The 16,010-nt window shown below is 43.9% G+C and overlaps 1 protein-coding gene across 1 annotated transcript in view; it reads left to right on the forward strand.

The window, feature by feature from the left end:
* Positions 1–11,871: 11,871 nt before the first annotated feature.
* Positions 11,872–16,010, forward strand: part of GABRR3 (gamma-aminobutyric acid type A receptor subunit rho3) — a 45,452-nt gene continuing 41,313 nt past the window's right edge. Inside the window, exons 1-2 of the mRNA XM_039491082.1 lie at positions 11,872–12,038; positions 15,432–15,544. Coding sequence (XP_039347016.1) covers positions 11,893–12,038; positions 15,432–15,544 — 259 coding nt within the window. The 5' untranslated portion in view covers positions 11,872–11,892. The remainder of the gene's footprint in view (positions 12,039–15,431; positions 15,545–16,010) is intronic.

Raw genomic sequence — 16,010 nt, forward strand, 5'->3', positions numbered from 1 at the left:
GCAAATGTCCACAGTGAGTTATTATTGGTAACTTGTAATGGTGCCTTATGACCACTAGAGACCGGACTTTAATCAATAAACTTCTCTCTCAGTTTTGACTGGAATAGGACAAAAAGGCTGCAGTTCCAAAGCTGATATGTATTTTAGTACATTAAACATCCTTGTTCTACTTGTGTTTGTAGGGGTACGTCTACACTACCCGCCGGATTGGCAGGTAGCGATTGATCTATCGGGGATTGATTTATCATGTGTAGTGTAGACGCGATAAATTCATCCCCGATTGCTTTCCCGTTGACTGCTGAACTCCACAGTGCGAGAGGCGGAAGCAAAGTCCATGGGGAGCCACGGCTGTTGATCCAGCGCCACGAGGACGTGACGTAAGTCATTTTAATTCGATCTAAGATACGTCGACTTCAGCTACGCTATTCTCATATGCTAAATATATTCTTATTTCTTGCACTCTAACATTACAGCCTAAGGATGAACAACAGTGGACGATAAAACTAGAGTGGAGCTATACACACATACTGTGAAGGGGGAAAAGATGCCTGCTTATATACATGATAAATCATCCAAAACTACACTTAGCATGACATCGTGGCCCCAGTTAAGTCAATAGGCGCTTTGCCATTGACTTCAGTGGGGCCAGGATTTTTCTTACTCTTGTAAGTCCACAAGTCATTTTCTACACCTTTCACTGTGAAGTATTCGCAACAGACTCCCAGTGCCTCTCACATCACCTGGATGCCTATTCAGGTGATTTGGGTGGTCAAAAGGGAACAGTAATCTTCCCTCCTTTGGAAAACAGCAAGGAGGATTTACCAAGGGAGGATTTATGTCCGTTTCAGACAACCACTTCTTCCTAATGCTTTCCATGCCAGCTCAGCTCTACATTACTGCAGCAAAGTAAGTGCTCACTTTATATTTGTTCTGTATATCTGGTTCTAAACCGGGTGGCGACTCACCTGCTAAACCCAGGGTTGTGAGTACAATCCTTGAGGGTGCCACTTAGGGATCTGGGGCAAAATCAGTACTTGGTCCTGCTAGTGAAGGCAGGGGGCTGGATTCGATGACCTTTCCCTTCCAGTTCTATGAGATAGGTATATCTCCATATTTAAAAAAAATATGGGGGAGGACATAAGGGGTCTCTGTACCCTCTTGCAGCTTGCATAAGGACCAGGAAGAATTTCAACCTCTGAGCTCGAAGAAGTCCTGGGACTGCTCCATCCCAAATCTACTGCAGGTGTAGGGAAGGGGAGGAGACGGACGAGTAAGTGACTGGGCTATACCTTCCCCCACCCGCTATGCACCAGCCTTTGCATTGCAGTTGTAGGAGCACAGTCTCTCTGCAGCCAGGAGCTGCAAAAGGCATTTCTGACTCATTGAAACAAAATATTCACTTCAGGTGCTGCCATTTGGGTGGTGGGATTGCACGGTGCTCTTTTACTGTGGGCTGCTTTGGGTACGTCTACACAACAGGTGTGTAGACATTGCAGCTGGCATGGGTGGCAAGTTTGTAAGGCCCCAACCCCCCCCCCAACCCCTCCCCCCGCCCTGCCTAAGGCTCTGGAGGGGGAGGGGGGGAGGGAGGTCTGGGGGGGTGGTGCAGAGGCTGGGGGGGAGGGGGTGCAGGGTGTGGTGGGGGTGCAGGCTGGGGGGTGGGGGGGGGGTGGTGTGCAGGAGGAGGTGAAGGGTGCAGGCTTTGGGATGGAGTTTGGGGTTGGGAGCTCTGGCTGGGGCTGAGGAGGGGGTGCAGGGGATGAGGGAGGGGCTGGGGCTGAGGATTAGGTGCAGGGGATGAGGGGTTCATGATGTGGGGTGCTCTGGCTGGGGCTGAGGATTAGGGTGCAGGGGATGAGGGCTCTGGCTGGGGCTGCTGGGGTTTGGGGTTGGAGGCTCAGGGTAAGGGCAGCCTGCCTTGCCAGTACTGGCGGAGGCAGGCACAGGGACCCTGCGGCAGCAGACAGCAAATCTGCTGGAGCCCTCCCGGCAGCAGCGCGCTGCGTTCTGTCAGGCAGGGACGCAACACAACGCGGCGGGGGAACACGCGGAGGGGTGGGGGGGGGGGCTGGGACCTGCTCCAGGCAGGGTCGCGGCGGCAGGGGAGACCTGCGGTGGCTGGGGCCGATCCAGGCAGGACCGGGGGTGGGGGGGCGGGAAGAGACCCAGCTCCAACTATTGCTGGAGCAGGGCGCCCAGCCCTGAATATTGGTGGGGCCCGGGCCCCACACAAATATATAACCTGCCGCCCATGGCAGCTGGGGCTGGAAATCAGGCTGTGATGCTCCCCTTCCCTCCTTGAGCCTGAGCCCAAATGTCTACAGAGCTATTTCTTGTGCCGTAACGCGAGCTTGGCAAGCCTGAGTCTGTAGACCCAGGCTCTGAGACTGGCTGCCATTTGCTTTGTAGACATCCCTAAATGGCACAGTCAATGTGAGGAGCCAAGATTAGAAACCATGCCTTGTCTCCTGAGCATTTAATTTGGGTTAAGTTTAATTTGTCAGGTGTAATGAAATAGATCTGCAAATAGGGGATTGTTGGAAGAAGGTTTAAAAGTTCACTGTGTTACAAGGGACACTTAGAAAGCCTCCCATCCCACTGACCCCTTTATCTGTTACTCAGTCCACTCATTTTATCCCCAGAATAATCGCAATCAGGGGAATGCACAGGACCAAAAGGCTGAGGGTTTTTCTCCATAGATCCATCATCACTACTAAGTCAAACTTGCCCATCTGCTTTCACCATTTGTTTTTGTTGGTGTTTCCCCCTCATTAGTTGTGCCCTCTGCAAAATCATTCAGAGACACTTGAAGAAATGACAAAAAGCAAACTCTGGAAACTCCCAAAGAGAAGCTGGACAAGTGTGGTGGAGGGTGCAGCAGTGTTATCAGCAAGGGGATAATCAAAGTAATCGGTCAGATTCTGCTTTGATTTACACAGCTGAAGTCAATGGGGTTGTTAGAAGTGTAAGTCAAGGAAGAATTTGGCCCAATGTTTCTCCAGAGATCACCCCAAAATGGATTGTTCCTTAACTGTGGGCAGTAAAACTGATATGTTTTACATCTAGAATTCCTAGTGTACAAACTAAATGAGCGGATTTAGGGATAAAATTAATTCAGTGATTGATCTTGCAAAGGCGGAATGATGAAGTGGGGAGTCCCTGGTTTAGAAGCTGTGAGCCTCGTGCTGCAAAATATAAGGGATGAGAGATTTTTTTTATGGTCCTAATATCAGGTTATATGAAAATGTGCAGCTGCTATAGCTTTGGAATAAGCAGAAGTCCAGATAAGCTTCAAAGGAAAGCAGAAGAGAGGCCTGGAGCCACAAAGGCTCAGCTGAATCACCAACTGGACATAAATGGGCCTCCTTGTATGGGAAAATGGGAGTGATGAGAGTACAGCTGGATATTGGACTATGAAAATTTGAGGTAGCACTCCTTGTACACTGCAAGGTCATGTTCAGGATCCTCTGTTAAAGATGTAAAATGCCTTTTCAGGTGAGTTCATAGCATATACTAAAAAGTGCAGTGGGCAAATAAAATAAGAAATCGGACAGACTGTAGTTCCAGTTGTAATGTTTTTTACTAGATCTAGAAGCTGAATGTTCACCAATGTGACGAAAAAGAAGACTACAGTATTTGCTGTTGAATTTTCTAGGGTATTAGTCAGTGCTATGAATTTGTAGCTAATTTGACTGAAGATTTCAAAGACATTCTAGGCCCCATTTTCAGAGGTGCTGAACTCCCACAGGTCCCACTGAAGTCAGTTGGAGGAGCAGGTGCTTGTATTTTAGAAAATCATCCTCTGTGTAAGGGCTATGTCCTGATTTGCAATGGTTGAACAATTTTGGGATCTGATCCCCTAGTGCTAATGGAAAGTTTCTGGGGTTTGGGTTAGTGGATTTTGGTTCAGGCCCATCACTAAATGTGTTGTCAGAACAGGGAAGTCATTATGAAAACATGCCCAAGAGAGTATGTTCAAAGTGCTGGACTAGCTTATATATGTTATGTAATAACCCTATTCCTGTGAACTAGATAATCCAAATTTTGGCAAGTTCAGATCCAAGATAAACCCCTACAACTCAGCTTTGGATCCAAAAAGAATACTGCAGTACAAACTTTGTTTTTCTGGGTTTTTTTTTGCCATTCTGTCATATGTTTCTTCATAACTTTCCACCTCATATGCTTTTCCACGCACAAGGAAATCACACAGCCCTAACATCAGCTACTTCCGCTGGCTTGAGTAGTTTACCAGATGTTTAGCTTTGGGCTAGATTTTGCTTTCAGTGGACAATGCAACATACTTATGATGTGGAAATTTGATTTGGACACAAGGACCAGTAAGCTGCTAACAAAACCAATTTTCAATATCAAGATACTATTCAGAACCATCATCTCGCAGGAGATTTGTAACCAGGCTACCTATCAGCTTGCCAGAAACGTGATGTTTTTGCCTCTCAAGGTATAAACAGTTAAGATTTTAATTGTGGTGTGAGGTTGATTACCTATCAGAAACAATACAGGGTTTTTTTTGATGTTACTATTTCTATTTCAGCAGTGCCTAAGAAGTTAAGACCGCCATTATACTATGTATTGTACAAACACAGACCCTGCTCCAAAGAGCTCACCGTTTTAATAATCAAACGAAGGCCCTTTTTCCTCTAGCTTATAATTCTGTTCTGTTCCATTCAGGTTCTCATACTGTACCCGTCACTATCTTATCAGATTTGTTACCTCAAACACTTAAAGACATAGGGTAGATTCACCACTGCCTTGTCCCTTGTTTAGTCATATACACCTGCATTGCACAAGGGTAAAGGACTATACAAGGCACCGGCCATAAGAATCAAGCGAAGCAGGCCCATAAAGTACAGTGACTGATGCAGTCTTTCATGTGTGGAGATTGAAAATTAAATCAGTGATCAGCACTATAAAACGAGGGTTCACAGTGGATATTCCTGTTCCCTAGAGTCTATTATTGGAGAGGCAGGCACATGGCACCATCCTCTTACTGAGAGTGTATAGTGCATACCCATAGAATCATAGAACCTTAGGCTTAGACAGGACCACAAGGGTCTTCATATAATGATATATATTTACCAGTGATTATAACAAGGATATCAACTAAGATGATATTTCTCAAGGGTGACAGAGTTCGATGAAGTACTTCATATACTATGGGATTCCTACTGTAAATTGCAATCATATATCTGACCTTCCCCTCCTTCACTCAAAGCATATTTGAGCCTGCTAGGGTATGCAGATGAATGATTTTTTGGTAAGGTGTCCCATGTAAGGATTGGCTCTTCATCTGTGTTTCTATAACTACCACAATGTTACCCCAGTCCTGACTGCGGCCTTGGGATGTAATCATAATATGAATGGTAAATACTATGTGCTAGATCTGTTACCATAGAAAGGCTAAAGCTACCTGTCCCCTGTGTCTCTCCATCGCACTATCACGTGTGGAATTGTCACCTTGGTTCATTCTCCTTCTGTGCTGGCACTACCATAGGTTGATAATCATGTTTTGCCCTGTTCTTTGGGCTGCATTTTGAATATTAACACCGCTTAGAAGGCTTAATTTGCAATATTTTCCCCACGTACATTACACTATGATTTAGAGGCATCCAAGAGATGAAGTGCCATTGCAGATAACTCCTCCCTCCTTTCTCCTCATGGTGCCTCATCCAGTTTTGTATGGATAGAGTGCAGTTATACATAGCTCCCTTTCAGGATTTACAGTGACTTGGGCAGTACACCTCTACCCCGATATAACACAACCCGATATAACACAAATTTGGATATAGAGCGGTAAAGCAGCACTCCGGCGTGGCTATACTCTTCAGCGGATCAAAGCAAGTTCGATATAACGCGGTTTCACCTATAACGCGGTAAGATTTTTTGGCTCCCGAGGACAGCGTTATATTGGGGTAGAGGTGTATATTGCCCGATTTACAGAGTGTTGAGCACCCACAACTTCAGCTGACTTCAGTAGGTGCTACAAGCGTTCAGCACATCTAAAAATTCAGGCACTCTAGTGTCCGTTTTGTCCAACGCTGGAATTTTTTCATCCTGTTTCTATAATCACTGTCAGAACCTGCTCCACTTCATGATTTGCTATTGATGGGGACCTCTAGCCCCCAGTCTGCAACTACCTGCAACACTTTCAGGGCTTGGCTACACTTGAGAGTTGCAGTGCTGGGAGTTACAGCACTGGTGGTACAGCTGTGTAGGGAAAGCGCTGGTGTGTGGCCACACTCACAGCTACCAGCGCTGCAGTGTGGCCACATTTGCAGCATTTGCAGCGCTGTTAGGAGTGATGCATTATGGGCAGCTATCCCAGCGTTCAAGTGGCAGCAACGTGCTTTTCAAAAGAGGGGGGTGGGGTGGAGTGTGACAGGCAGTGGGGGAGAGAGAGTGAGTGGATTTTTGGAGCCGACACTGTGTATCAGCTCCCTGCCTTGCAAAATCAGAAAATTTTCCCGACCCCTTACTCTTAATTGCAAACAGCCTGCAGACCAGATAAGCAGCTGCTCCAATGGACTCCCTTTCTCCGCCCCGCCCCCGCTGTTTCTCTCGTCAAAAGCAAACACTCAACCCCTGTGGATGAGGCAGGCAGGGGGATATCTCATTTGATTGTTCACAGTCAGTTACAGATTGATCACAGCAAACAGGAGCTGTGTTTGTTTTTTAGATAAGCAGCTCCCGGAGCCCCGAGTTCACAACAAAACAAAGAGAGGCATCATAACAAAACAAAGAGAGTAATTTAGTTAAAAGCATTCTGGGATATCTCCTAATACCATGGAGGCCAATAACAGCGCTGGTGTGTGGCCACACCTGACGAGCAGCGCTGCATCACCAGCGCTGCACTCGTTACACCTCAAGCAAACCAGGTGTACAGCCAGTGCTGCAGCCAGGGAGTTGCAGCGCTGGATGTGCCTTGCAGGTGTGGACAGTTACTAAGTTGCAGCGCTGGAAAGCCTCCACCAGCGCTGCAACTCTCAAGTGTAGCCAAGCCCTCAATGTAATGCAGCTGTGATGTCAGTGTTTGTGTATCACTGGAAGGCACTTCATGCCTTGATATCAGTTGGTTTCCTTATCTTTGTTTCCTTTTGGAGGAGCTGTGTAAGGCTGCTCTTTTGTTCTAGAGTTGCTATTTTACACTGCTTTGTCCTTGAAAGCTAAGCATTAGAAGCTTGGCATGGGGAAGAGTGAAGGGATAAAGTTAAGAAAACATTTTAATGGTAGCAGAGAGCCAGATGGTCTATTTTAATTGTTTGTGTATAAACACAAAGACACACTAATAGCTAGCCCATTACAAGCACCGTCCATTATCGTGCATTTATTTCTCTTCAAAGAAGACTCCTCTTAGGATTCATTACTGCCAAATGCACAGGAGATTAACCTGTTTTCTTAATGGTAATGTATATTGCTATTCTAATCTGCTCTGTATAATATTGTCCTACACAGAGAAAATGAGAATAACTCTATTATGAAGAATCCTTTTGCTGGTGGTGATGTCTGATTCCCTTCTTAATGTACACAGGGGTTGAAAGTGGGAGCTCCTCTGTTGACAACTTCACGTTGCTGGACTCCCTTCTGAAGTCTGCATTTAAGTGATGGTTGAAGCTGTATATTGGTCATGATTAATTCTTGAAAATACCACAGTTGAGACATGGTGGGAGGGATTTTTAGAAATGCTTACCCCAGTCAAACTCTGCTCCCATTGGAGCCAACAGTAGAACTCCCACTGACTTTAATGCAGGGGTTCTCAAACTGGGGGTCGAGACCCCTCGGAGTCATGAGGTTATTATATGGGGGGGTCACAAGCTGTCAGCCTGCACCCCAAACTCCGCTTTGCATCCAGCATTTATAATGGTGTTAAATATATAAACATGTGTTTTTAATTTATAAGGGGGGGGGGTCACACTCAGAGGCTTGCTATGTGAAAGGAGTCACCAGTACAAAAATTTGAGAACCCCTGCTTTAATGGGTACCGAGTTGGGCCAGCACTGAACACTTATGAAATTCCCCCAAGGGCTCTTTTCAGAACCACAGAGCAGTGAGTAGGTATTCACTGCACTGTGGTGCAGAAAAGCCAAAAGTTGGTCTGCAAAGCCAAATGGCACCTTGTTACCACTTCCCAGTTGAGGGAATCCAGACTCCATCCTTCAACAGGAGGCTGGATGAACTGCATTTTGGAAGACAGGAACTCAGGGTACAGACTCTTCTAGCAGGCCAGTCATTTTTCAAAGTCAGCTGGTATCTCTTCACCATGTTCCAGGGCAAGGAACTCTGAGTTCATCCTTTCCCAGCAAGTCTGCCAGGGAAACAAAAACAAAAGAAAAAAGACAAATAGCAATAATATATTTTAAAGCACATCTGATCAACACACACACATCAACCCCAGTTCTCTGTTAGCTACATAGTCTCCCTATCCAATATCAGATCGAATTCAAGGTTCTTCATGGGACGGGTCCACAAGACTGGAGGACCCCTCTCTCTCCTGCTCGCTGGGAACCACAGAATTATCTGTGAACACAGTCAGATTGCTGGGATTGGGAAGCAGAGCTTTCTTGCTGGTTGTCCCATAGCTATGGAATTCCCTCCTCACAGAAAGGAGAATTACTACAAATCACCTTCAGGACTAAGTGTAAGGCCCACCTCATCCATCACAATGCCTTTCTCACAATAACACCAGCCCTTGCAAATAATAAATATGAAAGATCAATATAAATAGAAGAAGGGTTTAAATAACACTTAATGTTTGCTTTGAAGAGGAGGAAGAGAAACCCCAAACACCTCAGTTTGGTTTTCTCTGTAATTTTATCAGGTGCTCAGGCAAACTGGGTATGAGATAGATTAGACTAGGCAGATTAATGAGGGTGGATTAGAAATGGCTATGGTCTCTACCCCGAGTAACTCCTACATAAGTTTATTAAATATTATTTATTTTCCTTTGTGTAACAGGATAGCTCTATGACACCTACTTAGGTTTCTATATATTGGAGTTAACTGGATATTTTCCTTATTTTTGGCTTAATTATAATTCTTACAAGAGAGGAGGTACATTACCTGAGTGGTGGGATCTGGCAGTCTGATCTCTTTGGAAGGCAGTTATTGTCAGATGTTCTAGAAGACGCATGGAGAAGGATGTCCCATGCTACACCTGTACGGTGGGGGTAGCCAGTTCTCCTACCAGTGTAGCCATACTAGCCTTGCTCCATCCAGAAATCCCACATAGAGGTACCCCACTTTTAGCCCCTGTGTTGGCGCCCAGACTCTGATCCCAGTTTATCTTGCAGAGAGGGTTAACAATAGGATAGAAACTTTGATCTAGGCCATCAGTTTGAACCTGGTTCAGATCAATAGTGATTGAGAGAGCGGGAGGATATTTTCAAAGATATGGAAGCTTGGCACTTAGCTGCCCAACTGAACGCCAATAGGAGTTAACTGTCCTTTGTGCCTTTGAAAATCTCCCTCTAGAAATCATGTCTGTCTAATGGGTCATTTACAGGGCTAAGTGCAATGAGTTGGTAACTCCAGTGAACTTCCTTGTGGATGGATGCCCGTATCCCAAATACCACCATCACAACGGGCCTACTTGTTAGCAATCTCAGCAGAGAAGCCATGGAGATTGTACTGTATTCTCACACCTAGAGTTGTTCATAGGGGTCAAGGTTACGACACATGGGTGGGGAGCAGTGCTGGGAAACTTGAACTACTGCTGCGCTGTTCTGTTGATGAAGAATTGCAGCTTCCCTGACCTTCACTCGGGCACCTTTCATGAGTGTTTCACTTTGTTTTATAAGGAAAAATAAATTAAATACATGGTGTGTTGATTCTGATGGCTCAGAGTTTGCTGATGGCTTGAAAGGGATGACGCTAATGTGTATTAGTTACATGGTGGGATCCATTATTGCCCTCCGTTAAACCAGTGGAAAGACTCATCAGCTTCAATGGAAGCAGGGACAAGCCCATTTTACTGCTTAACAAAATATCCTGAGATGCACTGGATGTGATCTGCTATGATACAGCCAGGGCAGAAAGAAATGATTGAAAAAAATTAAAGTTAAATCTTTTTTAAAATTATGCTTTGGTTAAAAAATACATAGAAATGATGTACAAAATCCTACTACAGTAACAGAAAGTAGAATTTTTCCAGTATTTTTATGGATGATGATATGTTGATATATTTATCATCAAATTATGGGTAACAAAAGTTTCTTCGATCTCAACCATGGTTGTGTCCTATATATTTATTATAAAGTGAAGGGATAGCTGCTTCAAAAAAAAAAAAGGGGGAATTTCCAAATTTCAGATTCAATGCCAAAAACATTGACACAAGAGTTGTTGTGGATTGGTCTCTTCTCAACAGGTTACACTGCCCAGAATTAATTATATTTCTCCAGTCAAGATTAGGGTTGCCAACTTTCTAGTCCCACAAAACCAAATATCCTAGTCCCACCCCTTCCCTGAGGCCCTACCCCCTGCTCACTACATTTCCCCTCCTTTGGTGGCTGGCTCTCCCCCACCCTCACTCACATTCACTGGGCTGGGGCAGGTGGTTGGGGTGCAGGAGGGGGTGAGGGCTCTAACTGGGGATGTGGCCAGAAACCAGGGGTTCAGGGTGTGGTAGGGGGCTCTGGGCTGGGGCAGGAGGTTGGGGTGTAGGGGGTGAGGGCTCTCGTCTGGGGGTGCAGGCTCTGGGGTGTGGCCGGGGATGAGGGGTTTGGGGTGCAGGAGGGGGCTCTGGATTTTGGGGGGTGTTCAGGGCTGGGACAGGGGTTGTGGCTTGGGATTGGGGCGCGGGCTTACCTCCGGTGGCTCCCAGTCAGGTGCGCAGTGGCGTGGGCTAAAGCAGGCTTCCTGCCTGTCCTAACTCTATGCTACGATCCAGGAAATGGCCAGCAGGTCCAGGTCCTAGGCAGAGGTGCGGCAGGTGCTCTGGGCGCTGTTCTCGCCTGCAAGCACCGCCCTCACAGCTCCCATTGGCTGTGGTACCCGGCCAATGGGAGTGCAGAACTGGTGCTCAGGGCAGAGGGAGTGCGTGGAGTCCCGTGGCCCCCACCGCCTAGGAGCTTGAGCTGCTGGCTGCTTCTGGCGCACAGCGCAGAGCCAGGACACGTAGGAACTAGCCTGCCTTAGCTCAGCAGCACCGCCAACCGGACTTTTAACGGCCTGGTCCGCAGTGCTGACTGGACCCGCCAGGGTCCCTTTTTGACCAGGTGTTCTGGTCAAAAACCGAACACCTGGTCACACTGTGCTTGCTACCCTGAATCACAAAAGCAAATAATGTCAGTAATCTGTGGCACAAACACTGCTTACTCAATTAATGAAATATTTTGATCTGTGTAGAAAATTATTTTGATGATATATACAGTAACTAAGATTAATTTAGTGACCTTGTCTCATTAAGCACAGATTTTTATAGGACAATGAAAGATTTTTATATGGTGTTGTGTGGGATTAAGGGGGATTAAATGTTTGACATCACCCTTTTGTCTGCACAGGGCTACATTTGCTTTATCGCCCACTCAGTAAGCTCTCATTCGACTAAGAACCTACCCTGAAAGAGTGGAAGCAATGGCACAAACGGAGAATCAACAAAATAAGTGGTTATATGTATTACATTTCTAAAGGCAAACTGCAGCTGCTTGACAGCAGGTACCCTAGTATGTGGATTTTAAGGAATTTTTGCAATTTGCTAGAATAAAAGGAGAGCTCAGAGAGGAAATCTAAACTGGGATGCCTTTGTCTTCTGTTTTCAGTGATGCCTCGTTATACCTGCATCCTCTTTATGGTATGCGGTCTCTAAATAACAGGACCACTAAAAGTGAAAGGTCATTGAGGTGGATTGGTTGAATCCATTGCATTTCTGTTTTGGTAGACATGGTCCTGGTAATAAAACTGCTGCTCCTCACCTGCCTCTGGCCAACAGCTGCACTAACCAGTGTCAGTTCTCAAAGTGATCATCATCATCATCGTTTTCATCATCATCATCAACAGAAATGCTCATCCATGAAGAAACATAACAGGTAATCTGTATCCCCTGGCTCACTGCTGCCCTTCTGCTAATAAATGTTGTGTGTCTGTCACCAAACCTAAGAAGGCATTTTCTTTGTTCAGAGTCCTACTTGACTGGTCTTTGTGTTCGTAGAGCACTTAGCACAGTGGGGTCCCAGTTTTGACTGGGGCATTTGGGTGCCCCCATGAGACAAACAGCAATTATATTTTATAGTAATGTTTCCATCACTGATCATTCTGTATTGTGATTATAAATACTTATATAATATGTGTGTGTATGTGATCAGTTAGATAATGTTTGTACAGCTCTTTGAAAATGGAAAGCACCACATAAGAGTTAAGTATTGCGATTACTGTATTACTGTCAACATACAGTTGTTCAAGTGTTTCAGTTTTTTTCTACCATCAGAAACAAGTTCATACCTAAAGTTGGGTTTATACTATCGTTATTATGTTATCTTGATTGCACTAAATATCAGTGTAATAACTACTGTATCCAGATGCTTTTTCAACAACAGAATAAAGCTAGTTTAAGTAGGTTTTCATTTTAATCATGTTACAGTATGTTACTCTTCTGGAATATAGTTATCTGCAACACTTTATTTATGGAATTATTCCACGTTTAACTGCAAATCCCAAAGCTTAAGCGGTTTAATATATTTTATTTAGTTTTTAGTTGGGATTATTTCATCTAACTATTACAGTGAAAGGCAGGCTTTAAAAATATGAGGTTTTCTCCTTTGCCTTTCTTCATCAGGGTGGCTGCTTTAAAAGAAAAAAAAAGTGACATAAAGCCTTTTGCATTTAAGTTTCTGGGTGAAATGGCTTTCCACCGCCCCCCCCCCCAGCAACTGTTGGTATAGATCAATTTCATATCATACATGTGAGGCCTTTGAATGTGTTTACATTATAATATATAAATAAAAATGCAAGATCTCAATCTACTGCCGATAATAACCCAATCCATCAAAATTCTGCCTTATCATGAAAGCATGAGAAATTTTGATAAATAGTTAAATTTATGGGAGGAAGAAAGGGAAGACGATTGTTTCCCCATATTCTGAATGCATAGCACTGTGTAATAATGGACAGCATGGGACTTGTAGCCTATTCATGTCATGCCATATGTTGATAAAGTACAGCATTGAACTCCTCTGGCAGCTGCACGACCTCTGAATCATTGAATTTCCTGCTGAATTTGTGTATAAGAAATACATGGTAGTGGAAGCAATCAGAACTTAATAACTGAGGTGCATGGAAAAGATGCACATCTCAGGGAACTAGTAATGAGAAGGGTGTTGGAGAGGAATTCCAGGACCAGATCCTCAGCCGGTGCAAATTGACGTAGCTCCCTTGAAATCCATGGAGTTAGCAGATATACACCCACTGAGGATCTGGCCTCAAATGCTTGTATTCTATAGACCACTTGCAACATTAAGTGGAATTGGGACTAGACTGCAGGTTCCAAGCCATGGAGGATCCCAGAGCTTAGCAGCTGCAGAGCAGCATTTCTACAGAAAGGAGCCAAATACATTTAATTTTTCTTTGTTTGATTCTCTTTGGCATTATTTCTAAAGGGGGCATTATCTCCAGTCCATTTCCACAGGGCCTAACTTTCCAGCAACCTCTTTTTCCTCCTGGGGAAATCCCTTTCAGCCTGCACTAGGATTATTAGGGACACTGCCGACAGATGGCCTTGGTTAAATGAGTGACCTTTTATAAAGAATCTCATGTGAAAATGTTACTTAACCTACAACTTTCACTGGTTTAATAGAGTAACCCACTTCCCCATCCAAAGCTATTTGCCTGCATTCTCTTGCAAAGAAGATTTTAAAGTATTAACCAAAAGTACATGAGAAAGAGATTATTCTCTTAGTCCATTTCCTACAATAAAGAACAAAACATTTTGACTGTCAAAATGTTATGCTTTTTGCATTAGTGAATACAGATTTTACTAAACACATTGAAAAATCCACTTTATGAGTGGCAGAAAGGTACATTTGCAGCACATGATTCACAGTAACTGCATGTGGCTTCCTATTGTTCTGTCTTTGCCTACCACAAGGGTGTCCTGGTCTATGATGAGGGCTCCTAGTGGGTATGGTGATAAAAATAATAAATAATAACTGATCAAGCTTCTTAACATTCTTTTAACGTTGATATTTTTATCCTGTAATTTCCTGGGTTTTCTTTAAAAAAAGAAAAAGAGGAAAACAAATTCTATGATGTGCCACTAACATTATTTCTCTGCCTCCCAATCAAAAAAAGGGGGTTGAACCCTGAACTTTCAGCAGAGACTTCTACCACGCCAGAGTAATTACAATAGCTGGGTGCAGCCTCTGAAAGCCAGCCACTGGTGGAGGACACGTAACACACTGAAACAGTGGAAACATATGCGGGAGTAGTCACGCTTTGCACACGGCATAGCCAAACTAAGATTCAAAACATTCTTTCTGAGAGACAGTGTGGGTGAGACATGAGTCTGCCACGTTAAAGACTTAAGTTCTGTTCCCAGCTTGTGTAATTTTTTGGTGAGGTCTGAGCCTTTGCTTAATAAAAAGTGTTGTGAAGGGACCAGAATTTTAACACCAGTCTCTAAATATGAGTCTAGAATGTATGGTGTCCTGGTTCCAGCAACAACAGGAAAAGGATCATCTATGTTGTCTGTGTTCCTTTTGGAGGTTCAGCGGTGTAGGGCATGCTGAGATGGTGCAATGCACAGTGCTAATGGAGTGTTGGCTAGTTTTGGCATTAAATGTAAGAATGAGCTGTAGTAAGCAAAATACAAATTGGAAATGCTGATTTCTTTTCAGCTCCTAACTTGGCCAAATCTGAATGATTTATTTAAGGAAGACACCAAAAGGCACCTCCCTGACCCCAGGATTATCTCACTGCCAAATTTCAGAGTCCTGCTGCAAACCATTGAGACATTAGAGCTCTTTAAAAATAATAGAAATGTTATCATGAAGAGTGTTGAGCAACCACTCCCCCAGTAATACATATGACTTAGTATGGCATGCATTAAAGCAATAACATATTATGTTATTTCCAAACAGGATTAGAAGGTATCTGGGTGAAAACTAATGTATCAGTTTCTTCAACAAGTATTTATCTATCTTGGATACAGTCTCTCCCACACCCATAGATGCAACCTCCGAGGGGATAGAAGGGGACGTGTGTCCCACTCCCAACTTTTTATATCTTATTGATGTTCTCCCTCAATACAGTTGTCCTGTGCATTTTCACTCTGGGTCTCTTCCCTCCCCATTTTCACTAATTTTTTCTCATGTGGTTGTGTCACTGCCCACAATCCAGTAATCTAGTCATTTCATCTAATTTAATCATCGTTGTGAATGTCAGTCAGTACAATGAAGCTCCTGACTTGATTGTTTTTTAAAACACAGCAAACGAGAAATTAAAATGAGGAAATTAGACAGCACCAAAGTACGTCCACTAAAGTCCGAGCAACTTCTCCGCATAGATGACCATGACTTTGCAATGAGACCTGGATTTGGAGGTGAGCAGCCAGCTGCATTAACATTTCTATACTATTTAATAGTTTCTTCTTGCACTATAAGCTGCCAAATCCGTGCCCAGCAAGGTCATGTAAAAATGAAATGTCAGGTTTAACTGAGATTTTTTCCCTTCTTGGCTTAAACTAAGAAATAGTTTACAACAAAAGACAATTTTTGTACTTTGCACAACAGTAATAAGAGTTGCCAAATTATCTACTCACAGCTTAGTAATTTTTTATCTTTACTGTTACAGATAGAATTCTATTATCAAAACATTGCATTAACATATCCCCCTAAAACTGCGCTGTCTAGTAGCAATTAGCAAATTCCTGAAACTCATCAGATTTGTTTTGAAGTTTTTAAGCAAGTTACCAATTCCTGAGTATATTGAGTTGGCATGAAGCACTGAATTGAAAAAAACCAACCTTATGTTTTTGGTTTATTGGCCCTTGGACTCTGGTGTTATTG

This window comes from Mauremys reevesii, linkage group 1 (assembly GCF_016161935.1).
Source record: "Mauremys reevesii isolate NIE-2019 linkage group 1, ASM1616193v1, whole genome shotgun sequence".
Lineage (NCBI taxonomy): Eukaryota > Metazoa > Chordata > Testudines > Geoemydidae > Mauremys > Mauremys reevesii.